General features: G+C 40.9%; 1 protein-coding gene across 1 annotated transcript in view; it reads right to left on the bottom strand.

Annotated features, from left to right (window-relative positions):
* Positions 1-26,152, bottom strand: part of RIT2 (Ras like without CAAX 2) — a 264,180-nt gene that overhangs the window by 108,705 nt on the left and 129,323 nt on the right. Inside the window, exon 4 of the mRNA XM_077818125.1 lies at positions 14,236-14,427. Coding sequence (XP_077674251.1) covers positions 14,236-14,427 — 192 coding nt within the window. The remainder of the gene's footprint in view (positions 1-14,235; positions 14,428-26,152) is intronic.

The following is a 26,152-nucleotide window of genomic DNA, read 5'->3' on the forward strand; positions in this document are numbered from 1 at the left end:
AGTAATTAAGCTCTGGCAAATTTTCTTCTCCAAAGTAACTTGAATTACTGTTGTACTAGCACAAAAGAAATCAACCATGCTACTAGACATGGGCAAACTCTTTGCAGAAAACAATTCATTCAACACATTTTACCTCTTTCGCTCACCAATTGATCTTCTTACAGATTTTGAGACTTCCAAATGTGTTCATTTTGGCCCCATTTCAGGAAAGCAGCCTTATTCATGTACAGCCTAACTTCAAGAATACACAAAAAAATCAAGTAAAAATGTGCTTAAGTGTTCCCCTGAATTGGGGCCATAACAAATAATCAGTAAGAACTAAGTAGATGGGCACAATGCAAAAGAGAGACCCCAAAACAGTCTGGTGTTTAGGACAAAGCATGGGCTTGAACCTGACTCAAGTACATCCCACCTGAGTGCCTTAACCACCAGGCTATTCTGAGTTGCTCTCATGCTCTCATTTTTTTCATGAAAAATTTGAAAAGGTCTCATTTATTTGTTCCACTTGAAACCGAAAGTTGGGTCCTCTTTTGTGTGTGTGTGTGTGTGTGTGTGTGTGTAATGAAATTCTTGTTTTCCAGCCATCCCTACCCAACCCAGACACCAGACTGTGATTGACAACCAGGTTCCTACTTCCTACTTGCACAAGGTGGAAAATAAATTATGACAGCTCTTTCATTGTTGCATCTTAATTCCCCATACAGGTTGGCTGATATGTTAGAAGGCGAATATGTAACCAAGGCGCCACTCACTTTACCCCCACTTCCTTCTAGGAGGAGAAGTAAGATCTTAGTGGCCTTTACCCCCCTGCAGAGACATCTAGCCAGGTTTGCTAGTGTGCTGAGACCACAATCTAGCATGCTGAACAATGTTGTCTCATTGTTCTCTTGTACTCTCATATGGGTCTGTCAATGTCCATCTTGTCTTAGGGCCCCTCTACACAATCAAATACTTTGGACTCTGGGGTAAGCCAGGGATGTTAATTAGCCAATTAGTTGTAATTCATAGCAATTGAACTCCCACAGAGCCCTAGTATTTGATCCTTTATATGATACTGACGACTGAGATAGTGCTAAGTATTCCTGGTTTTAGAGGACTACTTAGAACGATCTCAGGCCTGGTCTACACTAGAAAATTAGGCCCATATAACTACATTGCTCGGGAGAGTGAAAAATTCACACATAGTAAAGCCAACCTAAGTCCCTGTGTAGAATAATTCTTCCATCGACCTAACTACCACGCCTTAGGGAGGTGGATTACCTATGCCAATGGGAGAACCCCAGGGGTCCTGGTCCAGGACTAGTGTTCATAGGCATGATGATAATATAAATAATAATTATAATGCCATGACATTGTCACTATAGTTAAGGTTACATCATGACTTCTGTTTAAAGGTTGACCTTTCTACGTTCTTTAAAAATGCCATGATTAGCTGGATTCCTTTGAAATATGGTGTACCTCAGAAAGGTGCAGGGTAGCGTTAGTAACCCACATTTGGGGTTATCTGAGCTAAGGTTCACAGAGATATAAGCCTGAGAAAAAATAGACATATTTCACAAAATTTCTAGGCAAGTTTGTTTTGCTCAGAGCTAGAGATCAATTCATTGAAATGATGCAGGTCAAAATGGTCTCAAACTATCAAGTTTTACCAAAGGTAGTGCTTGGCACCCACTAAATCTTTGAGGGTCCCAAACTGAGAATGGTATTTAAGAACATGCACATTTGTTGCAATGCTCATGTGCCAATTCACACAAATGGCTAGAGTGTTTCCATTTGTGCCATTTTATATGCTTGAAAGCTCAACCATTGTACATACTCTAAAATCCAAACGGCTGCTTGGATTATTTTGAAATTTGGTATCCCTCATAGGGATAATCATAGTATTAGTGATCCAAATTTGGACTCATTTGATTGAGGGGTTCCTGAGTTACAGTGCCCCGTTTCCCCCCTCCACCCCCAAATCATTCCTTCTGCTGCTTTTGTACTATTACTATTGTACTTCCGGCTCGAAGGAGACTGACTTTTGGGGGGGAGGGATAGCTCAGTGGTTTGAGCATTGGCCTGCTAAACCCAGGGTTGTGAGTTCAATCCTTGAGGGGGCCATTTAGGGAACTGGGGCAAAAATTGGGGATTGGTCCTGCTTTGAGCAGGGGGTTGGACTAGATGACCTCCTGAGGTCCCTTCCAACCCTGATATTCTATGATTCTATTAAACAGAGAGCTACTAATCACTGGACAAATCACAGACCCCATTGAAACTGATGCCTGTGAACTCACCCTTCAATTAACATAACTAAGGATAAGTTAATCACAAGCCCCCATCTCAGACAAAAAGAGTTTGGGACTAAGTGATTGGAGGTTGTTACAATTTGTGAAACATGGGTGGCAATTTTATTTGGCAGGAATGTAATTGAAGTCTTTGTGGCAAAAATTGGACATAGGCATGCTTCCTGGGAGGGGAGAAGGATTAGGGCATGGGGAAATGTGGGGAGAGGTATCTGGGGCTGCACTGAGGGAAGGATAATAAGTAGGAATGGATGGTAGGGGAGGGAAGAAAGTTTGGGGGCTCAGGTGAGGGAGGTGTGGGGTTAGAGAGAATGGAGGGGCGGGACAATCGGAAAGGAGAGATGCGGGTGGGTGGTAGCATACTGGGTAGGGTGGCCACTCACACATTTCTGGAATACCAGACATTTCAGTACTTCAGGGAACAGCATGATCCCACCCCTGCCTGCATTACCCTGCTCCTCCCAGTGTGACCTTGTACACACAGTGCTTGCCAGGTCACCACACAAAGAGAATGTCATTTTCAAGAGTGCATCATCCTGCCCCAGCCACCCTGACCTCCCATGCAGTATGTGTGTGGGATCACTCTGGTGGGGGCAGAGCGGCATGCTATTCAAGATGGTGTCCCCCATCTGATACCAGGTGAAATCACATCTGGTATCGTCCTGGATGGGGGACAAACCAGTCAAAAAGAGGACTGTCTAGTATAAAACTGGATGAGCGGCCTCCCTGAGGAAGAACAGGGGCAGGGATACTTGCCATACCCACCATCTCCCCTCTTGTGTATGCACCCAGATCTTGGGTGCTCTTGCCCATCTAATGGGGTCTGAGACCCCCACTCCTTGTCCCCTTATAAAAGCTGGAATATGGATGGAGGGCTTACCCCTCCAGGGGTGACTGAGCTCCTTGTGCTGACTCCTGTATGTGTGCCAGGATCTGGGGGAGCCATGCCCATCTACATGAGTTAGGTCAACTTTTCTACCTTCCTCATCCGAGACAACTTCTGGGAAAGTGTTGCAACTCTGCGTGGGGGAGCTGAGAACAGGTAAGCTTCCTGCATATCACAGGCTCTAAAGAACTCAGGAGTATAGGGAACACCCATTGAGAAGAATGGAGCAGTTCACAGCTCTCAGAGCTATAGTTTCATTAATTACCATTGGCTGTTCTTATTCAGCTGAGAACATCACATTCCCACCTTTCAGAGCCTCCCTTGCTGTGGATGGAGATGGCTGTATGGAGGAACCCTTTCCCTGCATCATCCCTCTATTGTTCCTTAAAGAACAACGCTTTTAAGTGCTCTGAAATCCTCATGAGACAGAAGACTTTGTGTGTGCTGGGGGGAAAGAGACAGTGCAAGGGGTTGTGGTTGTGGATGGACAGGTAGACAAGCCTGGGATTGGTTGTTTGAGGTGATCTGGGGGATATAAGCATTGCCTTCTTGATCTTGGGGAAGATTAATATGGTGTTTCCATAAACACAGTGTGGAAGTTTGGAACTAAGAGCATAGGTTCCTTGAATGCTGAAGGGAAAGAAATGTGCACTGCCTTGATTTCCAGCATATGGATTCTGAGCAAATCCTGGGTCACAAGGTTACAACAGTTTGCACAAGAGCAAGGAGTACCCTATGGCCTAGGGACTGGGATACAAATTGCAGGGCATTATATGTATAATTGCCTCCCAGACTACTAACTCTTTCCAACAACATATCTTTTCCTATTTAAAAACAAAAACTAGGAAATTCAATGGCAACAAACAAGGTTAATATAGCATTGAGGTTGCAGCATGGTATGATATCCCCTCATAAAATGTTGAGTTGAGCAAAATTCTGAAAACCAGGAAATGCACAATTAAGGTATCTGATGCACCCTTAAAATGTCCCCTTTCAACAATGCCCCAATATGCCGTGTTTACACACACACCCCTATACCAGGCTGGTCTCACCCTTCCACACCATCCTATTGCCTTCTGGTCAGAGCCCTGTATCCTCCTGCTGTGGCTACTGTTGGATCTCTGCTAGCAACAGGGTGTTTCTCCACCCAGCTCATATGCCCTCCAGTCCCCATGTTCTGGCAGCCAGCTATCTGGACTTCCTTCTGCAGACAGCTCCCAGGCTGCTACCTCTGGCCAGACATTCCTGATCACATAAAGCCTTCCATTCCCTCCAGAGCCTGGTACCCTCCAGCTTCAACTAGTGCTCTCCTTTACTGTGCTGGAGAGATTATGGTGTCCTGTACTGGCTGGAGGTTGGACTGGGGGTTAACACTGGGACCAATAGTGAGCCAGTAGCAGATTCACTACAGCTGTTTGTGTGCTTGGTCGTTTAGTCACATCTTAAGGTAATATGCATGCATGTGTTTTGATTATGAAATATAGAAGTATTGGAATGACAGATTAAGTAAGCATAACTGAACAGTTGTTAGAGGGGAAAAAGCTAAATAGTGCTTCTTTGCATGAGACTGAAAATTGCTAAATAAAATCCCACCTGTTGTCTTGGCAGAGAGGAAAAAACATACAAGATGTATTTTGTTTTGGCAGTGGACGAGTAGCATTGAAAGAGTTTATTACAATGTCATAAGGCGAGATCTCAGGATAGAAAGGAGCGACAAAATGTGGTGGAAAAAAAATCCCTCCATCAGATGATCATTTCTAATGGAATGAGATCTAATTAACAGTTAATGCAACAGAAAATAGAGATTTTAAAAAGGAACTGAAGAGAAACTTCTAGATTTATTCTTGGGAAGACAAGAAAATAACGAAGGTGAGATAAGTGTGGCTGCTACTTCAAAGCTTTTAGTGTCAGATGTTCAGGGAATTCAGTATCATGAAAATAGCAAAACAAAAATAATACTTAAGTTAGCAGAGAGTGAAAATATATTCTTAAAGGGGTGGTGTTTTGCGCAATACAATATATAGCAAAGGAGAGATAGTTGCAGGTATTTCTAAACTTAATTCACTTTCTTCAAGCATTGATGCTAGCAAAACGTTATCACCCAAATGTTAATTAAAAATGAACATTAAAGGGGCATGAACAGGGACAAAGAAGATTTGTTTTTTTTTTAAAAACACAACCAAACATTCAAATGCTTTGAAGAATATTCCCAGACTGACTTTGTGCTCCAGCCCTCCAATGATTTGGTTATGCTGGTTATGTCTCTATTAGAAGTGTTGCCATTTATTCAACATAGTTATTTAGGGAAAGCCTGCAGAGATGCATCCTATAAGACTTTTATCCTGGGCTTCACCAGCTGCTGAATGAAACTGTTGTGCTGGATCATGAAGACGGAGGTGGCCTCTCACATATACAGATCCTAACCCATTCAGAGTTTTAAAGGTGGACTCCAAGATCTGGAAGTGGATTTGGGACAGGACAGGAAGACAATGCGGGGAATAAGCATTGACATATTGTGATTTGCATTTCCCAGTAGATGGGCTGCTGCATGTTGGACCAGATGAAGCTTCAGCACATGCCTCATGATCAAAGCCAGGTAGAGCACATTGCAACGTTCTCACATGTAGGGGGCAAAACCATGACTCACTGCAGCTAGGTTTGCATCTGAAAGGAAGGCCACAGTCACTGTGTCAGACAAAGGTAGCAAAGGGCCTAACTATAGCTACTATTAATGTTGAGGAGCAACAAGAAACCCAGTAGGACAGCTGTATTGTGCACCACTTTGATGACTGGATAGAGCATAGACTCAAATATCTGCTGTGTCCCCTTCCACTCACAAAATAAAGTCTATAAAATGCTTTGGGATCCCTCATCACGAAAGGTATTTTTAAAATATAAGCTATTACTATTGTTAAGTTTCAGAGTAACAGCCGTGTTAGTCTGTATTCGCAAAAAGAAAAGGAGTACTTGTGGCACCTTAGAGACTAACCAATTTATTTGAGCAATTTATTTGAGCATTGGTTAGTCTCTAAGGTGCCACAAGTACTCCTTTTCTTTTTACTATTGTTAACTGCAGCAAAATGGTAACAGTAGGCAGTGGATTCTCCCCAGTCTTCCTGCCCGCCAACTACTGAGATCATCTGTTCAGAGTTCCACAGTACCAGTGACTAATGGGGGTGAAAGGAAGTTCAGCAATTATTTCTTCATAGCAGTCTACCAGACAAAAAAAAAAAATAGAGTATAGACTTGTGTTTTAAGTATCTCAAAGTCTCTGCCAGCCAGCATGGGATATAGCTTGGAAACATTCCAGAGATGGTGATGAGATGACTGCACAGAAAAAGAAAAAAAAAAAAACCTCAGCACTGGTCTACACTACAGAATGACTTTGACATAATTCTGTTGCTCGGGGGTGTGGATTATTCACACCCTGAGTGACATAGTTATACCAGCTAAGCACCAGTTTAGACAGCACTGTCAGCAGGAGAGCTTCTCCCAGTGACATAGGTACCACCTCTCACGGAGGCTGAGTTAAGTCGATGGGGGAGCTCTCTCCCGTCGCTTTACAGTGTCTTCATAAGAAGCTCCGCAGTGGTGAAGCTGCACCACTGTAAATTTGTAGCATAGACCTGCCCTTAGAATTCAAATTACTTCAAATGTAGAGAACCTGGTCTCACAGGTGTTAACAGCTGTGAAAGTAGAAGTACAAAAGTTGGGGTTGCGGGTACATCACAATCATAGAAATGTAGGGCTGGAAGGAAGCTCAAGAGGTCATCTAGTCCATTTTCTCATGCCAAGGCATGATTAAAAATACGTAGACCGTCTCTGACAGGTTTTTGCCTAACCTGTTGCAGAATTCCCATCCCTGGAAGCTTGTAACAACTTAAACTGTTCCAGTGCTTAACTACCCTTAGCTATAAAGATTTTCCTCATATCTAATCTAAATGTCAATTGCTGCAAACTAACCTTATTATTTCTTTTCCCACCCTTGGTGAATAGACAGAACATAATCCTCATGTAATAATCTTTTATATAATTTAAGACTGTTACCATGTCTCCCCTCAGCCTTCGCTTCTCTAGACTAAACACTCCCAATTCTTCCAACCTTTCCTCATAATCATGTTTTCTAAACCTCATATTTTTGCTGCTCTCCTCTGGAGTCTCTCCAATTTCTTCACATCTTTCCTACAGTGTGGTGCCAAAACTGGATATAATACCCCAGGTGAGGTCTCCCCAGTGTTAAGTAGAATGGAACAATTACCTCCTGTGTCTTACATATAATATTCCTATTAATACACCCCAGAGTGGTATTCACCTTTTTCACAGCAGCAACATAATGTTGACTCTCATGACAAGCACTAAGCACATAAAGTAATAAGGAAGTGTTATTTATTCCTTCACATAACACAAGAACTAGGGGTCACCCAATGAAACTAATAGGCAGCAAGTTTAAAACAAACAAAAGGAAATACTTCTTCACTCATCACACAGTCAACCTCTGGAACTGTATGCCAGGGGATATTATGAAGGCCAAAACTATAAACAGGGTTCAAAAAAGAACTAGATAAGTTCATGGAGGATAGGTTCATCAATGGCTATTAGCCTGAATGAGCAGGGATGGTGTCCTGAGCCTTTGTTCAATAGAAGCTGGGAGTGGACAGCAGGGGATGGATCATTTAATGATTACTTGTTCTGTTCATTCCCTCTGAGGCACCTGGCATTGGCCATTGTCAGCAGACAAGATACTGGGCTAGATGGACCATTAGTCTGACCCAGTATGGTTGTTCTTTTGTTCATCTTGCCCAAATTCAGGTCACAAGCATTAACATCTAAGCCTGAATGTTCCAAAGACAGCAAGTTAGAATCAAGAGAACCTGCTCAGGTGCCATACTACAGATCTGGATATTATCTGGGCACATGGCATAGTGAAACCATCGAGTTTTAATGTAACCACACAAATACAATTAATGGACACACCATCTGATAATGTTCAGTTTAAAAGAGTGCTCTCATGAGCTCCTAGTGTGAAAAAAAATATGCAATCATGGGCACTGATTATGTAAAGATTTATACATTGAAGCCAGTAAAGCTAGTCATGTGCTGAAAGGTAAACTAGTGTGTAATTCTTTGCAGGATCAGGGCTGTAGTTAGTAAAACTAACATCTTTGGTGACAGGCTTCCCAGAGAAGTCAAGGGCTGAGTGAAGCATCTGGTGCCCTTGTAAACCAAGAGATATTCTCTCCTGGTCAGAGTGGAGGCACACTGATGGGCATTGTGGGGTGCTTGGGATTGTATGGCAGGTGCCTACGTCCTGGGGGCCAATAGAAACAATCTATGCAAATTCATCAATCACTTACACTCTGGCAGCTTTTAACAACATGACCATGTCTATGTTTAATTGTGTTTGAATTAATCAAATCAATATAATTTAAATTAAGTGCCCTAAAAATCTATTTTTAAATGGTAGTTGTTATTGTATCTTTTGTACAGATTAATCTGTTTTAATTAGATTAAATGTTTATCTATGACAGGTTTTAAACCTCATTAAGGGCCAGATCCTCAGCTGGTGTAAATTGGTGTAGTTCCACTGAAGTCAGTGTAGGTATGCCTATTTACGCCAGCTGAGGATCTTGCCCTTAATGTTTTCAAATAATCTAACTGCAATTAAAATACATACACTGCTATCTTTATTAATCTAACTACTTAAATGTAAAATGGCACTGGTATTAAATTGATCTTTAGTCATGCATTTATTGCCCTGATTAAAGACAAGAATTAGAAATCTAAGACCACGACTGAAACCAACCAACCCACCAAAAACACACACTAACATAAATTAGTTGCACTGAAATCAATGAGACTAAAGCACATACCAATATACTTTCTTGAATAGAGATGCTTTCTTGAACTGGGGCATTTAAGTAGACCAATAGCCTAGTGAAGTCAATGGGACTACTTAGGTGCTTAAAGTTAGGCCCCAGGTCAGCAAAGTACTTATGCAGATGCCAAAATCCTAAATTTAGTCTCCTAGATATGAAAGAGCCTAAATCCCCACTGACTGTCAACCGGATCTTGACTCTGAAGTGCCTAAATTCCTTTTGAAAATGAGCTTTAGGGTCATAACTCAGTTAGGCATTGCAACACTAGTGCTGCAACACCTAATACTAACCCCCCCTCCCAAACAAACGAACAAAAAACACTGGGCCTAAGGGCCAGATTTTATAATATATTTAGGAACCTGAAGACCCAGATAAGCACTAAGTGGAATTTTCATAAGCAGCTAAGAGCTTAAGTCCCATTTAAATCAATGGGTAGTCAGTATCCAACTTGCTTAGGGACTTGTGGAAATTGCACAGGGCTCCTATCTGCATCTTTAGGTGCATTAGCACTTCATCCTGATTCATCAAAGCGTGTAGCACATGCTTAACTTAAAGCACATCGGGTAGCCAATGATGTTGATGGGACTATTCACATGCTTAAAGTAAATCATGTGCTTAGTTGGATCAGGCTAGAGTACTTAGCACCTTGCAAGATCAAGCCCTTAATTAAGTACCCTGCCTTCTAGGATAGATAGGGGTGAAGAGAATATCTACCAGTACTTGCAATCAACTGGACATGCAAAATAGGATAAGAAACCACGTATCAGCACTTATTAACTATGACTTGTGACTCAGTTGCTCATGCTTTACAGATGAAGTGGATGGTGTTTATTCTTTAAGCTCTTGAAATTCCAGTTGGTTTTTAAGAAGAAGCACAGATAAACTCACGTTTTTAAGGACAAGACATACTTAAAGGTGACAAGAGATGCTTAACAAAATCCACAAGAGGCATTAGAAAGGAACATTATTTAAAATAATAAAGCTCACTTTGAGTAGGGTTGTTTCATACACTTAATTTTAATTGCAGATTCTTCTTGTTCTCATATCACTATTGATAGATTTGAGAGAGATGGCATACATCATTAATTTCACTGTGTAGGGGATAGCATTTCAAACAGTAGCTTTGCTGACCCAACTCCTACAGCCTGTCTGATTGTTATGAAATTGTGGTACAGCATTAAGGAACATTGGATCTAATGTTACTGCCATATTAGTCAAGGCATTTGGAAATGTATCTTTAATGACTTTAGTATGAAAAAAATGTCTTTAACAAAAGTCTTAGTAAAAAGAAAAGGAGGACATGTGGCACCTTAGAGACTAACCAATTTATTTGAGCATAAGCTTTCGTGAGCGACAGCTCACTTCATTGGATGCATTATGCTTATGCTCAAATAAATTGGTTAGTCTTTAAGGTGCCACAAGTCCTCCTTTTGTTTTTGCGGATACAGACTAACACAGCTGCTACTCTGAAAAAAGTCTTAGTGTTAGTCTTGGTACCCGGGCCGATTTCCAATTTGGGTAATTGTGTTCTGCCTATGTAACATTCCCTCAGTAGCTTTAATTGGGTAGTTTTCTTTCTCACAGTTTGTTATAGTCTGTTTTGTCACATTGCTTTGTACTATTAAACCATTGTATTTCTTCCCAGAGGTGGCTGCACTTCATTGGTGGGTACAATGATTCCTGTCTAAGCATTTTTAATATAGCCCCATGAACAGAATTAAGACCCCAATTCTGCAAGGTACTTAAGCATGTGCCTAACTTTAAGCATGTGAACAGTCACAGCTACTCATTTTATCCAGCTGAGTTCAACAGAAAGCTCATTCAGGCCCTGAGCCTGCAAAAACGCATGAGTAAACACACTGAAGTCCAATGGACTACTGACATGGTTAAAGCTAGAGATTGGCTTAGGTGCCTTATGGAACTGGGACCTAAAGAAGCACATTTCCATCTTGTAAAAAACCAAACACAAAAAAACCCCACACCTTTTATTTCTGTTGTATACCAATAATGTAGATTTTACTCAAAAAAACACCACATTATCCAGTGCTCATCTGTCTTCCTGAAAGGAGATTGATAGGCCTTTCATCTAATACCCTCATTACTAAGGCTACATCAACGCCGTAAGCCTGGGGTGTGATTCCACAGCTCCCACACACAGACTTGCAGTAGTCCGGTGAGGCCTAGAATGGGTATAAGTAACGTAGGCACAGTAGCACAGGCAGACGCAGCATTCATCGATCTACCACAAGTACGTGTACGTGAGCAGAGGAAATCACAGCCCTACCTTGTAGATTCAGCCCAGAGGAAAGCTTTTGCTGGAGAAAAGATTGGAAGTGTGTCCTCATTCTAATCTCTAGTGGCAGGGAATTCGACAGACAATAGCCTAGAATGTAGGTCAGCTGGGGACATCCTGTCTGAAGTGTTAGAGTGCTTGATGACTGCTGTAGAGGACTCATGGAGGGAGAAGTTCGAAGGCAGATTGGTCCACACTCCCTAGAGGCTTTAAAAAAATCAGAATCAGGACCTTGATTTGTGTTTGTCATAGCACAGGGAGACAGTATTGGCCACTGAACACCAGTGTGATCCATTTTCAGCTGGTAGGGAGGCTGGTCCAGGTTGAAGTTTCTTGGTGGCCTTTAAAAATAGCCAGATGACTGAAGACTGGACCACTGTAATTAGGTCCTCAGTGGAAAGGAATGGGTACAGTCTCATACATAATTATCTTCTGTCATGTTCAGCATATAAAATTGAGCTTTGGACTCCCATATATAAAGGATTCCAGTGAGGTCTGCTGAAGGGGCATGAGCAAAACCAGATTGATGTAGTTCACCCATTCCTTCTAGGTTTAGTATTTTATGACCTCTGACGTCAATGGCAGCTAATAGATCTAATAACATCAGCGCAGATGTTTGTCCACTGTTCATGGTTCTAAGGAGATCCCTCACTATAGCAGTCATTTGGAAAACAGCCTTAACCTTGCGAAAGGTAGCAGGAGTAGAGCTGGTTGCGGGGGAGGGGGAAGGGGGACTATGATTCAAAATTTTGAAGTTGCTTTTGTTTCTCAGGGCTTGAAGTTCATCATCAATGTTTTTGTCATAATGGTTTTTGCTAAACAAAAAATTGTGATAACCATTTTGAGGGGGAAAATAGAGCTTAATTTGTCCCCAGGCTTACCAGGGTTCAGCCCGAGCACCTCTTCAGTCCCTGGCATGCACGGTGTGACCTTTCATTTAGAGGACATATGACATCACACCATGCGGAGAACATCATTATTATTGGTTGAGCTCCTGTACTTGTCATCCCAAATCAAACACTGGGAAAAACCCACTATGAAACACAGTGAAAAAGGAAGAGTCTGATTATTACAAAAAAAATTTTCCACCAACAAATGGTTCTAATAAAAAGCCATTTTTCAATTAAAGAACTTTTAATTTAAAAGATTTTGACCTGGTCTAATCCTGAGGGGTAACATTTTCAAAAGCACTTAAGTGGTTTGGTAGCTACAGTGACATTTTCAAAAGTGACTTAGGCATATTGAAAATCAATGGGATGTAGGCTTCTCAGTGGCTAAGTTACTTTTGAAAATGGGACTCTGCCTACCAAGCCATTTAGGCACTTTGGAAAGTTTTACTCAAGATCTTTAATGACCCATAATGGTCATCATCTCATTCTTGTTCTCTTTGGAGTGAGGATATCTCTAGCATCAGTGCTCCCAGCACCTCTCCCTGTATCACTCTGGAGTTTCATATAAAGTCTCCCATCCAAATGTTGACCACACTGTTCTTCCTAAGCTTCTGAGACCTGAAAAGATCAAAATCCAACTTTCTGTAGTTCTCTAATATGTATTTTATATAGTTTGAACCAACATCCGCTGCACAGATGGCTGAATTCATTGTGACAGTTGACACATTTATAACTGATTGGAAATACATATTTTAAAATCTCAATATTAATAGCATGATTTGGGGTTTTCACAAGTCAAAGATGTAACATTTTAGAGATGGTCCAAACTTTAATGTTCAACAGCTAGACCCCAGTTTTCATAATATTTATACCAGGAAAGGCTGAATCTGGGAATCGGGTATGGCCTAGTATAGACATAAAGGTAGAGTTACAAAATTCAGATCGTGGTCCAAAGTTCCTCAAAGTGAGGGGATATTTGGATTTCTGGTTTTGTTTCAAGCCTATCTCTAAATATTTTAGATCAGGAAGGTTACTAAACGTACTAGTAACAGACCATTATGTCAGGAGTATGACCACTTATCCCATCAACTAATGCAAGCCTGAATGCCCAATAAAACATGAGCTTAGAATCTGGGAGCTACAGAGATACAGAGGGTGAGGGGAATAAAAACCTTTCCTAACACAAATATCATTGCACATAGTGACTTGCTGAAAATTCATCTATAGATAACAATAGATAAAGAAATTAAACGTAGTGAACTCCTGTTATGTGTAATGGAATACTCTTAGTGGAATGATTGGATTCACATTCCTTCCCCCACCATATATATCACCTCAAGAGTTACATGTATTTTACAGAATATTACACAGAGCACTATTGTTCAAGGTCTCAAGCTGAGCATTATGCTACAGCTGGATTGTCACCATTAGACTTTTGTATCAGTCTGATTTAGGGAGAAAGTCAATGACCTGGAAATAAATGTGAAACTCTTTAGATGTTTCTCGGAGTCCCAAAACTAATTTCGCTCCTATTGTTGTATTGAATTTTCTAAGGAAGAGAAGAGGGAACACATGGGGGTGACATGCTAAAACGTGAAAAGGCAATAGGCATGCATGTGAACACAGATGCTAATGAACTAGAGAACAGCACTTTAAACTGTTATATTTTCTATACCCAAGTTACATCATTTATTTGAAGTTCAATTCTACTCGGTATAAATGGCATCCTGGGTTTCCATGTTTGATATGTCAGTAGCTTCCAAAGCAAATATGATCAGTTTACAAAACCTGCTAGCTGTGGATATGAGTGGATTAGGCTCCTTTAGAGTGAAAAGGGTCATAGAAATTAACGGTAATATTTACCTTAATTTATTAACAATCATGGTGCATTGCTCTTTGATCCCGGCCTATTCTGGGGCAATAATTCTCAACAGTACCGTATGACACATGCTGCATAAATGCCTAACATAGCAGAGGAAAAGGAGCAGAAAGAAAGTTCACTTACCTGCCTGAACTCCTCAAGATCTATTTTGTTTCCCACCAGCACCAATGGGATGTCATAAGTGTGCCGGACACGATAAATGAGCTCCTTAAACTCTGCAGCTTCCTGAAAGGATTGGCGGTCTGTGATGGAATAGCAGATAATGAAACCCTCTCCACCTCGCATATATTGGTCCCTCATGGCTGTGAATTCTGCCTGCAGAGTAAGAACGACATGCTCTATAATTTAGTAAACAAAATAATCCGCCTATAAATAATGGACGTGATGAGAGTTTTTCTAGCATAATTTTAGATTGATTGTTTACTTTTTTTAACTAGTTCTTAGCAAAATGTAGTCTTCCTCCAGGGACCAAGACAGCAATTTGTCTCTGGGTAATTCACCTCCTAGTTTTTCCTTAGGCAATTTCTTTTTCACAGGTGAGCAATCTTATATTGATTCCTAATATTTCTTAGTCTCATGTTTTTCTAGCTTCTTCCACAATATCTGTATGTTGGTGTATGTGGAAGATGCTTACTACACATTGGATACCGACAGATAAGAAGTGAAGAGCACCTGGATCTTATTCCTAAAGATAGCAATTTTAGACTTCAGAGGGGTAGCCGTGTTAGTCTGGATCTGTAAAAGCAGCGAAGAGTCCTGTGGCTTACAGGACTAACAGACGTATTGGAGCATGAGCTTTCATGTGTGAACAGTTACTTCGTTTAGACTTGTCTCCTGTTTATAGACTTGATCCAGAGCCCCATCATGTCAAAGGAAAGATTCCCATTGACTTGAATGGGCTTTGGATTAGTCCCTAGAAGACTTGATACAAGAAAAAAAAAACATAATAAAACTTCTATTTTTCATCTAGCACCTCAGAAGACACCAGTTTCCATACCAGTGTGGAACACTATCACTAAAGATGGGTGAGCTACTTTGAATAAAATAAAAACTGTTCCAAAAATCTACCCCAAACTCAATGGGAACTTTTTTTGCCACATTAGCATTATTTTTAAAGATAGCTTTTGGTTCAGAACCATATGCCTTGGTCTTGCTCCCCTGGAAATTAATGGGTATTAACTCAGAGTACAACATTTGGAAAATCTTAAGCTTTGCTGTTCAAAAAACAGATCCAATTATTGCCCCCTGAGATTGTTTTGGGTTTTTTTAAACAACTTTCATTTTCAAGTGCCTTTGTTCTTGATCACAGCCTGGAATAAAAGTGAAAGGGCCCCAAATCCTATGACAACAGTTGGTCCAAATGAGAATTCTCATGACAGAACTTATTCTCACAAGATTTCCATACTCAAGAGGCTCTAATAAAGTTCAGAATACACCTATAAATGTTGGAGTGCCTCTGTAAGCTGAACCTTTTACCAACCCGAGAATTTAAATTAGGATTTTCAAAGTAGCCTAAGGGAGGAAGGTCCCTAACTCTCACTTAAATTCAGTGGAAACTGTGCATCTAAAACCTTTTGCCCCTTTAAAGTTATCAGCATTAAGCATCTCTAAAGTATTTAACTAGGCCATATGGATTACCATCATCCACAATTGATGGCTCTATACTTGTTGACCATTATCCTGGCCAGGGTTCCTTCCCCACTCTGAACTCTAGGGTACAGGTGTGGGGACCTGCATGAAAGACCACCTACACTTATTTCTACCAGCTTAAGGTAAAACTTCCCCAAGGTACAAACTCTTTGCCCTTGGAGAGTACACTGCCACCACCAAGTGATTTAATAAAGAATCAGGGAAAGGACCACTTGGAGTTCCTATTCCCGAGAATATCCCCCCAATCCTTTACCTCCCTTTCCTGGGGAGGCTTGATAATAATATCCTAACCAATTGGTTACAAAGTGATTACAGACCCAAACCTCTGGGTCTTAGGACAATAGAGAAATCACTCAGGCTCTTAAAAGAAACAGAACCTTATTAGGAAAAAAAAAGGTAAAAGAAGCACCTCTGTAAAATTAGAAGGGAAGCTAATCTCACAGGGCAATCAGATTTAAAACACAGAGGATTTCCCTCTAGGCAAAAACTTTAAAGTTACAAAAAGAAAACCAGGAATACACCTTCCTCTCAGCAAGAGAAAATCACAAGCCAAAACAAAAGTAAACTAACACATTTCCTTGCTAGTACTTACTAATTCTAATGGAGTTTGATTGCTTTCTTTCTTGATCTCTCTCCGGCAAGCACACAGAACAGACAGACAAAAGCCTTTCTCCCCCCCGATTTGAAAGTATCTTGTCCCCTTATTGGTCCTTTTGGTCAGGTGCCAGCCAGGTTACCTGAGTTTCTTAACCCTTTACAGGTAAAAGGATATTGTGCCTCTGGCCAGGAGGGATTTTATAGTACTGTATACAGGAAGGTTGTTACCCTTCCCTTTATATTTATGACAATCCCTTATTGTGATCCATCCTTTAATAAGGAGTTTCTCACATATTTCAGAGTACTTTATCTCCACAGGGGAAAAGCTCATACATTTCTCTCCAGACTAGCAGATTAATAGGTGGCTTTTGGGTAAAATACTGTGTCAAATTTACTAGAGCTTGTCAAAACCTGGAATTTCCTTCCAAGATATTGTAAAACCATTAGATATTATATATTGTAAAAAGTTGAAACAAAGTGCTTCAAAACAAAACCTTTCACAATTGTCAAAATGAAACATCTTTATTATTTTTTATTGCATGTTTTTGTATGTTCCCAGCAAATGTTCATTTGACAATAGAGAATTGTTGCATTGGAAAATTATTATCTGCTCAATATATACATGTGAGCAATCCCACAGAAGCCAGTCAGGTTTCTCTGGTGTAAATAAGAACAGGATTTAGCCCATAGACTTCTGCTGTGATGAACAGACAAACTACTCAAAGAGGTAAATACAGTATATACCTGTTACTGGAATATGAGGGACAATTTTTTTTCTGATAACTGGGAGTTTGGATAATTGAGGGGGCAGGAGTCATTCAACTGGTGGCAGGGGTGGGGGAAGCTTCCCCTCTGGCCAGAGGCTCATCCTCTTTGCAGTCGTGGCCAAAGGTCTTTGCTCTACCCACCAGGACCACAGCCTCCCTCCCTGCAGCTGCAGAGAATTTAATGTCACTGGCCCTGTGGCAGCACAGGGAACCCACTGCAGCTCCACTATGATGGCCCAGCTCACTCCCTCTCATGACAGGTGGGCTGCAGAAGGCTCCGTACACCACCACAGGAACCATTCAGAAGCAACGTGGGCTCCCCCATGGCTGGGGGCTGGTCCTCCTCTCAGTCCTGACCTGGGGTCTCTGCTCTATTATCCAGACCTCCACACTATTTGAAGCCCTTCCTTGTCCTCCATAAATCTCATGCTTGAATGGATTCAGAAAATGGAGGTTTGGGTAATAGGGTTTCCAATAAACAGAGGTACACTGTATTATACAAGTGAAACCCCAACTGAAGTCAATGGGAGCTCCCACACACATCTAGGAGCAGAACTTGACTCAAACCATAGGCCTTAGTCCTGCTGCAATTGAGGTTGATGGCAAAGTTCCCCAGTGACTTCAGCCAGAAAGGGACAGGGTATGGAGTGCTTTATTCAGCATGACTATTCCACAAGGCAAGGTTGCCACTGTCACTCACTCATTCCAAGCATTTTCCCAAAGCCTGTGCTTTCTACATTTACATTTCTACTGCCCTTTGTTTCAAGACATGGCAGTACAGTAAAGTTATGACTTAAAGGATACAAATTAGTTTGTTTATGCAACTGCTTATTCTGACATGTTACTGCAGGTAATGTATTGGATGAACTGCCAAAACACCTTTCGTGCCATGCTTGGAGTGATCCATTTTAGCATGCATTAAATATTCTATGCAAATTGGATTGGGGCAGTCCACCTGTTCATTTGCAGTTTTTCTTGGATTTTGGATGCTGGTTTCCACCTACCTCTCTTGCCTTTGGCATGGTTGCTAATTATGGAGTCAAGGATTAAGTTAAAAACCAAGAGACCTTTCTTAGATTTTCCCACTGGTTTCCCTTAATTCTGCCTAGTCACTCAGAATCCTGACATTAGAAGCATCTTCTGGACCTGAATATAAGACAGTATATAGATTTTGGGGCAGAGGTAATTTATGATACACTATAAGAGACCAGTGCTAAATTTTATTAGAGTTGGGACCAAACCAAAACTTATATCTAATCTCCTGGAGACACTGATGAAGTTTTAATTCAAGTCCAGATCAAATATCCATTGCTTACTCCATCGCTACAATGAAAAAGTTCAAAATTTTGCATTCCAACAGGTCTGGAATTTGCAAAAGTTCAGAGATGGATCAAGATCTAAGCTTTGTGATTCCTGAAGACGTTACAAGTAACTATTCATGTCAAGGTTCCTCCCCCACTCTGAACTCTAGGGTACAGATGTGGGGACCTGCATGAAAAACCTCCTAAGCTTATCTTTACCAGCTTAGGTCAAAACTTCCCCAAGGTACAAAATATTCCACCCTTTGTCCTTGGATTGGCCGCTACCACCACCAAACTAATACTGGTTACTGGGGAAGAGCTGTTTGGACGCGTCCTTCCCCCCGAAATACTTCCCAAAACCTTGCACCCCACTTCCTGGACAAGGATTGGGAAAAAGCCTCACCAATTTGACTAGGTGACTACAGACCCAGACCCTTGGATCTTAAGAACAATGAACAATCCTCCCAACACTTGCACCCCCCCTTTCCTGGGAAATGTTGGATAAAAAGCCTCACCAATTTGCATAGGTGACCACAGACCCAAACCCTTGGATCTGAGAACAATGAAAAAGCAGACAGTTTTCTTACAAGAAGACTTTTAATAAAAATAGAAGTAAATAGAAATAAAGAAATCCCCCCTGTAAAATCAGGATGGTAGATACCTTACAGGGTAATTAGATTCAAAACATAGAGAACCCCTCTAGGCAAAACCTTAAGTTACAAAAAAGATACACAGACAGAAATAGTTATTCTATTCAGCACAGTTCTTTTCTCAGCCATTTAAAGAAATCATAATCTAACACGTACCTAGCTAGATTACTTACTAAAAGTTCTAAGACTCCATTCCTGGTCTATCCCCGACAAAGACAGAATATAGACAGACACACAGACCCTTTGTTTCTCTCCCTGCTCCCAGCTTTTGAAAGTATCTTGTCTCCTCATTGGTCATTTTGGTCAGGTGCCAGCGAGGTTACCTTTAGCTTCTTAACCCTTTACAGGTGAGAGGAGCTTTCCCCTGGCCAGGAGGGATTTCAAAGGGGTTTACCCTTCCCTTTATATTTATGACAATTCAATATTTTCCTTGGTTCATTTATAACCTAGATAACGGCACACAGTGTTCTGTACATCCTGAATGCTAATGTTTCTTTAATGTTTTCTGCTGTAAATGTGTTTGTTGGTTATTTTTTCCAGGAACATTACTGATGTCATTTGTTATGCATGAGGAAAAAAATACTGAACATTTCCACATGGGTAAATGCAAAACGGAAGAGACGAGAGTAAGTCACAAATCTTCAAAATTCTCAGAATCAAACGGAAAATTTGTCATGGTTTGCAGCTTGACATGAGTTCTAATACTTATGTACTATAACTAGGAGTTTATTGAAAAATACAATAGGAAAGTGATTCCATTTCAAACGATCTCGGATTTGGAATGAGTGAAGTGGTTTAGGTAAAATAAACTCCATCTAGAAACAGAACCAAACGTTTTCTAAAGTTCAAAGAATGCCACATGATTTTCCTTTACTTTTCACACAATAGATTGGATTGGGGAATGGGGGAGACAAAACACACAGATATAACTTCAAACCAACTTCAAACCCCATGCTTCAAACCATTTTATAACTAATGGAGTCAAGGAAGAAAATGTCCCTGTGGATAAGTTACACCATAATGGAATACTCTAGGACTTCTTGCACCTTCCTTTGAAACATGTGGTACTGAACACTGCCATAGACAGGATAGTGAACTAGATGGATCTCAGATCTTATCCAGTCTAATAATTTTTGCCGTGTTTCTGGTCCAATCAGAAATGTGATGTGTCAGCAATAAAAAGCCTGTCCTCATGAAATATCCAGGTAAATTTGGTCAAGTAAGACAGGTATATACAGTTTCAATATATATCTAGACTTCTGGACTCAAGTGAGACCCAAATATCTAAACTTCTGTACTGCTCCCAGAGGAAGAAAGAATATAAGGGATCCATCCAGCAGAACTTAATGTTGCTTGCAATGCACAACTTTAAATTGGGGCACCTCAAAACTGTCTCCTCTGAAAAGGCACATGGAACTTTCCTGATGCAAATAAGGACATAAAGAATTGCCATACTGGGTCAGATCATCTAGCCCAGTATCCTGTCTTCTGATAGTGACCAATGCCAGATGCTTCAGAGGGAATGAACAGAACAGGACGATTAAGTGATCCACTCCCTGTCATCCAGTCCCAGCATCTGGCTGTCAGAAGTTTAGGGACACACAGAGCATGGGGTTGTGTCCATGACCGTCTTGGACAATAGCCATTGATGGACCTTCCCTCTACGAACTTATCTAGTTCTCTTTTGAACCCGGTTATATTTCTGGACTTCAGAACATCCCCTGGCAATAAGTTCCATGCAGGTTGTGTGAAGCAGTGCTTCCTTTTGTTTGTTTTAAACCTGCTGCCTAATAATTTCATCGGTAACCCCTAGTTCTTATATTTATGTGAAGGGGTAAATAACACTTCCTTATTTGCTTCCTTCACACCATTCATGATTTTATAGACCTTTATCATATCCTTCATCATTCATATATTTTACTCAAACTGAACACTTCCAGTCTTTTTAATCTTTCCTCATATGGAAGCTCTTCCATACACCTCAAATTTGTTGCCCTTCTCTATACCTTTTCCAGTTCTAATATCTTTTTTGAGATCTGGCAACCAGAACTACAAGCAGTATTCAAGGGGTGGGTATACCATGGATTTATACAGAGGCAATATGAATACTGCTTGCAGTTCTGATTGCATTATAATATTTACTGTTATTTCTTTCCTAATGGTTCCTAAGATTATTAGCTTTTTTGTTGCTGCTGCATGTTGCAGATGTTTTTAGAGAATGATCCATGACTCCAAGATTTCTTTCTTAAGAGGTAACAGCTAATTTATACCCCATCCTTTTCTATGCATAGTTGGGATTATGTTTTCCAATGTGCTCTACCTTGCACTTCATATTGAATTTAATCTGACATTTTGTTTTCCAGTCACCCAGTTTTGTGAGATCCCTTGTAATTCTTTGCAGTCTGCTTTGGACTTAACTATCTTGTATACTTTTGTATCATCTGCCAGCTTTGCCACCTTACTGTTTACCCCTTTTCCTAGATCATTTATGAATCTGTTGAACAGCATATGTCCCAGTACAGATCCCTGGGGGTTCCTGCCATTGGGAAACCAAGTCAGAATGAGGGGAAGTGACTTCCCACTGTTACCCAGCAAACAAATGGCACCAAGGACTCCTTAGTCTCAGTCCAAGGCTCTCCCCAATAGACCACACTATCAGGAGTTAAATAAGAGAAGACAGATCAAAAGCAATCGCCAAGACAGTACAGAATGTTTTGCTCCTTTATTACATACTGCAGCAACGCTGAGGACAAAATGACTGCTTCCACTGAAGTGGAGCTCTTAGAAATTTAAAGGTGCTACACACAGAAAGCAAAGGTGTCACAGTTTCAAGCACCACACTCAATACATTTTTATGTCTGATCTTGGCTTGTACCTGTCTTGGAAGAGATCAGAACCTCCTTAGGGAGCCCAATTTAATCTGAAAAATGCCCCTTTCTATATCTGCTTGTCTTGTTTTCTGCTTGACTTTAGAACTGGGAATCTGCTAACAGATGTTCTTAACCAAAGCTGTCTGCATGATTACCACAGGAGTCACTCTTATTAAGAAGTTTTCACATTTATATATATATATATAAAAAAAACCACCACAGGGGGATTTTGCAGAAAGAGCCAGTGCATTGTCTGTCTACGACAATGAACAATCAAGGATAAAGTGAACAAGAAGGATACAGGAAGAACAAAAAAAAAAACCCTTCAAATGACAAATAGGAGGGGGAAAAATCAAAAGCTGAGCCTGCACTGTGAAGACACCTGTGCAAAAGTACTGATTTAAAATTCACTTTACAGATTTGCTTCTGCAAAAGTTGACATTTTCTTAAGTTCCTGTGAGAATTTTATTAATTTGGTGAAGGTGAACTTTTACCAGAAAATGCATTTTAAGATCATTATTCTACATGCCACCCCACTAAAGTCAATAGGACTTGATGGTACAATTCTCAAGTGCTTCTCAGACACCTCTTCCCTCTTATAATGAGACCCAACTTCTCCTTTTCCATCCTTTCAGAGAGACTAGTCTCCATGGAATATCTCCGGGCCTGAGATATACAAGGAAGTGGACCACTAGACCATCTCCCAGAGGAGGCAGGATTTAAATAGATGGTGGTTAGTGTAAATAGTTACAGGTTCAGTTAAACTAGGGCAAGTGGCCCAAATTAGTTACTTGAGGTGTGGAACTTTTCACAAATGAGGCCTACCAGGCAATAGCTAGGGAATGTTTTTCCCCAGGCAAATAGTTTGTAGGCAACAGTTTTGGTCAACCCAAAACAAAAGTGTGTTTTTCAGTAGTTATGGCACTTGTCAGGGACGCAGGCTTGAGTCCCAGCTCTGGAACAGGGACTTAAATTCAAGCGTCCCACCTGCCAGGTGAACACTATAACAACCAGGTTGTAGGGTATCCTGAGGTGGGTTGCTTTCACTCTCTCCAATAAAACTGTTCTACTTTGTATAATTATTTAAATATTTATTAAGCCAATCAGAGATATTGAGTTTGACGCTATAGTCTGCTGATTAGGGCATTCACCTGGGACCTAGTAGATCTGGATTCAAATCCCACGGCTGAATCGGATAGTTTCCATGGATCCCACCCCACCACAGGCTTCCATGTTGGTCTGTGCAGGGCTGACGTATAAACCTTTTGTTACGTGGCTGCTTCCTTCCACAGCTTTCCCCCTACACATTTCTAATGGTGGGGAAGGCATTGCACTATCCCGAGGTAAATCAGGTGCATTTCACTTTTTCAGCACTCAGCAAAAGAACTGGCACATAGCAGCTTTGGTGCGAAAGTCTGAAAAGGTTCTGTCTCCAGCTGAAATTGCAGCCAGACTTTTTCCATTACAAGAGTCAAGGTGGCAATCCTGGAATCTGCATTGGCACACTTACACCCAGGTGCCATCTGCACTGATTAATGCACATCAATCTGCCACCAGTCACCAGTGTAAGCAAAGCTGCAAGAGCACTGAGCAACATTAAAGCCCCATCACTTCACCCTTCTCCTCCTGCTTTCTCCTCCCACCAAAGCTAACTTTCAGAAGATCAGGAACAAAATCTGCTGTACAGGGAAGGAGAATGAAAGGAGTTTGCAGCAGGATACCAGGCCATCTGAAACAAACCAAACCATCTGCCACTCAGCTGAAAGGGAAAGTGGAGAATTTGATAAAAGTGCAGATATAGAGCAGAACAAGAATAGTAGCTATGGCTTAAACACTGGGGGCCTGATACGGATTTACACTAAGGCTCCTTTACATTGCTCTGGCAGTAAAATTACACCTGTTTAAAGGCTCCTTTACACTGCTTTGGCAGGATGCTAAAACAATGTGAATGGGCCTTACTGTAAATCAGAATCAGTGCCTGGGTCTGCAGTGGAGGTGGATTATTATTATAATCAGTCCATTGATTAGTGATCAGTCTCCCTCTCTCCATAGAATTACAGGAAGGAATCTTTCCTCATCTTTTCCCATTATAAAGAGCATTGTGCTCCTTGCTATTGTTAATTTGTGGTGGGGGCAAAGAATGCATTGCAAAGGTTGACACTGTACAGCACAAAGTTATCATGAAAGATAATCTCTGTTCCCAACAAAGTATTTTAAATCTGAATTTAGTTCAGATGACATTTTGTAACGTCTGTGGTATGATTCTCTTAACTGAATGAGGCTAAAGCAATAAAAAACTGGGGTAAGTAATAGCAGAAATGAACTCCCATGATTTGGAATGTAACAGGCAAGTTCAGCTAAAACCACCCCTTGCAGTCCATGGGGTAGATTTCTCTCTCTCGCACACATTCCATTGAGCAGGTTTCTTGCTCTCAAAGAAGAAAATTAATAGAGCTATTGAAGCAGAGACCCTCTAACTTTTCAAATGATATATGCATAATACAAGAAACATGTATTTTTCCTCCAGACCATGAAGAGCAGAGTTAATGGAGCTGACCGAAGTGCTGAAATTAAAAAAGTTCCACTATACATATGCACACACACAGAGTAAAGAGGACTTGGAATGGGAGTAAATGTAATGCCAAAGCAGTGTAAATGTGCCTTAGTATAAATGAGGTTTTAAAGGCAGAAGGGACCATTATGACCCTCTGTCCCCTATATAACACTGGCTGTAGAATTTCATCCAATGATTAACTTCAGAAGCAATTGAAATAAGAAGCAAGTAAGTTGCCTTATTTCAGATCCTGATAAATAACAGGTGAACCTCTAAGTGCTGGAAGCTCAGCTTCTAATTGGATAAATACCCACATTATATCCTAATCTCCTGAGTCTGCACAAAAAAGGCTACAAATCTCAGGCAAATAAGCTCCTTCTTGAGGTTTCTGCTACATCATTCTTCTCACTGTTTTCCTGGCATTCTCATCCCAGCTAGTACCCGGTAGCGCTTTAGACTTCTATAAAGGATTGGGTCATGTTTGGGTCTAGAAATGGGCAGCAGTGCAGGGACATGAGTTCTTGTTTTCCCCTCAGTATAGGGCACTTGTCCCTCATCCTGGCTATGAAGACTGGGTATCCATAAGTACCTGAGGGACTTTCTAACTTCAAAAGCCTTAAAGGAAAGCTTCCATCAATATTTGGACAGAATTAATCCAGAGACATTGGGGTTTTGGTTCTCTCTCTAGAGGGTTTTATACCATGTCTATTACCACAGCATCAGGGCATTAGTAACAGCTTAATCAAAGAGAAAAATAAATTCTGAGACATTATGTAGAGTCCAAACCTGTTCTCACTTATTACATCTTGTGACCTTGATTAGACTCTTTTCTATCTAAACCAAGGTAGGACTAGGGCTATGGGGTTTTTTGGGGATATAGTAGGGGCAGACATGGTAGAAGCAAAGATCCATGGTCTCTTTTGACCACATGTGCCTGCACTAGATATACTCCTGAACTGGAACACCAGATCCAAATACCCTTCAACTTGGGAAGTTACGGATATGGATCAGAATCTACGTTTGAGCTTTCTAGCCCAGGATCATCCTTACTTTCCAATTACCACCACCTCTTCCCACCCCACACACTTTTACTGTTTCCAGCCACAGAAACCCTGCTGAATTAAGCCCCACTAACCATTAGTACAGGTTCCCTTTCAAACAATGGTGTCTTTACTTACATCTTGATTCATCTCGTTTTTCTGGGTGTGCTGCCCCAGTGGCCAATAGAAAAACATTTTATTTCACAAATATTTTTCTTAGTGTTGCTCAGTGTCAGGGAGACTGCACAGCCAGGCTGGCTTATAAAACAATTGTGCTCCCAATCAGTAAGGATGAAAAAATAACAAGGATCCTTCCCACAACAGAGCAAAGAAGCAGAACAAAGCCCTACAAAAAAATAACAGAAATTGCAAAACAGCATGACAGCAGCTCTTTTGTGTACTAAAGAGGCTACTAACTAACCAGCTCTAGCGTTCAGATCGCTATTCCAGAACTAGCTTCACCAGGGTTCCTGTTTGTACTCTGGTTCCTGGCCTCAGGTGACTAGGCATTCACCAATTTGCTGCACCTATGCTGCAAGTGTAGCTGTATTAAATCAAACTTTTCTCAAAGTGGCAAACCTCCCTGTCACTCAATAATGAAAATATACCCT

This window comes from Eretmochelys imbricata, chromosome 5 (genome assembly GCF_965152235.1).
Source record: "Eretmochelys imbricata isolate rEreImb1 chromosome 5, rEreImb1.hap1, whole genome shotgun sequence".
NCBI lineage: Eukaryota > Metazoa > Chordata > Testudines > Cheloniidae > Eretmochelys > Eretmochelys imbricata.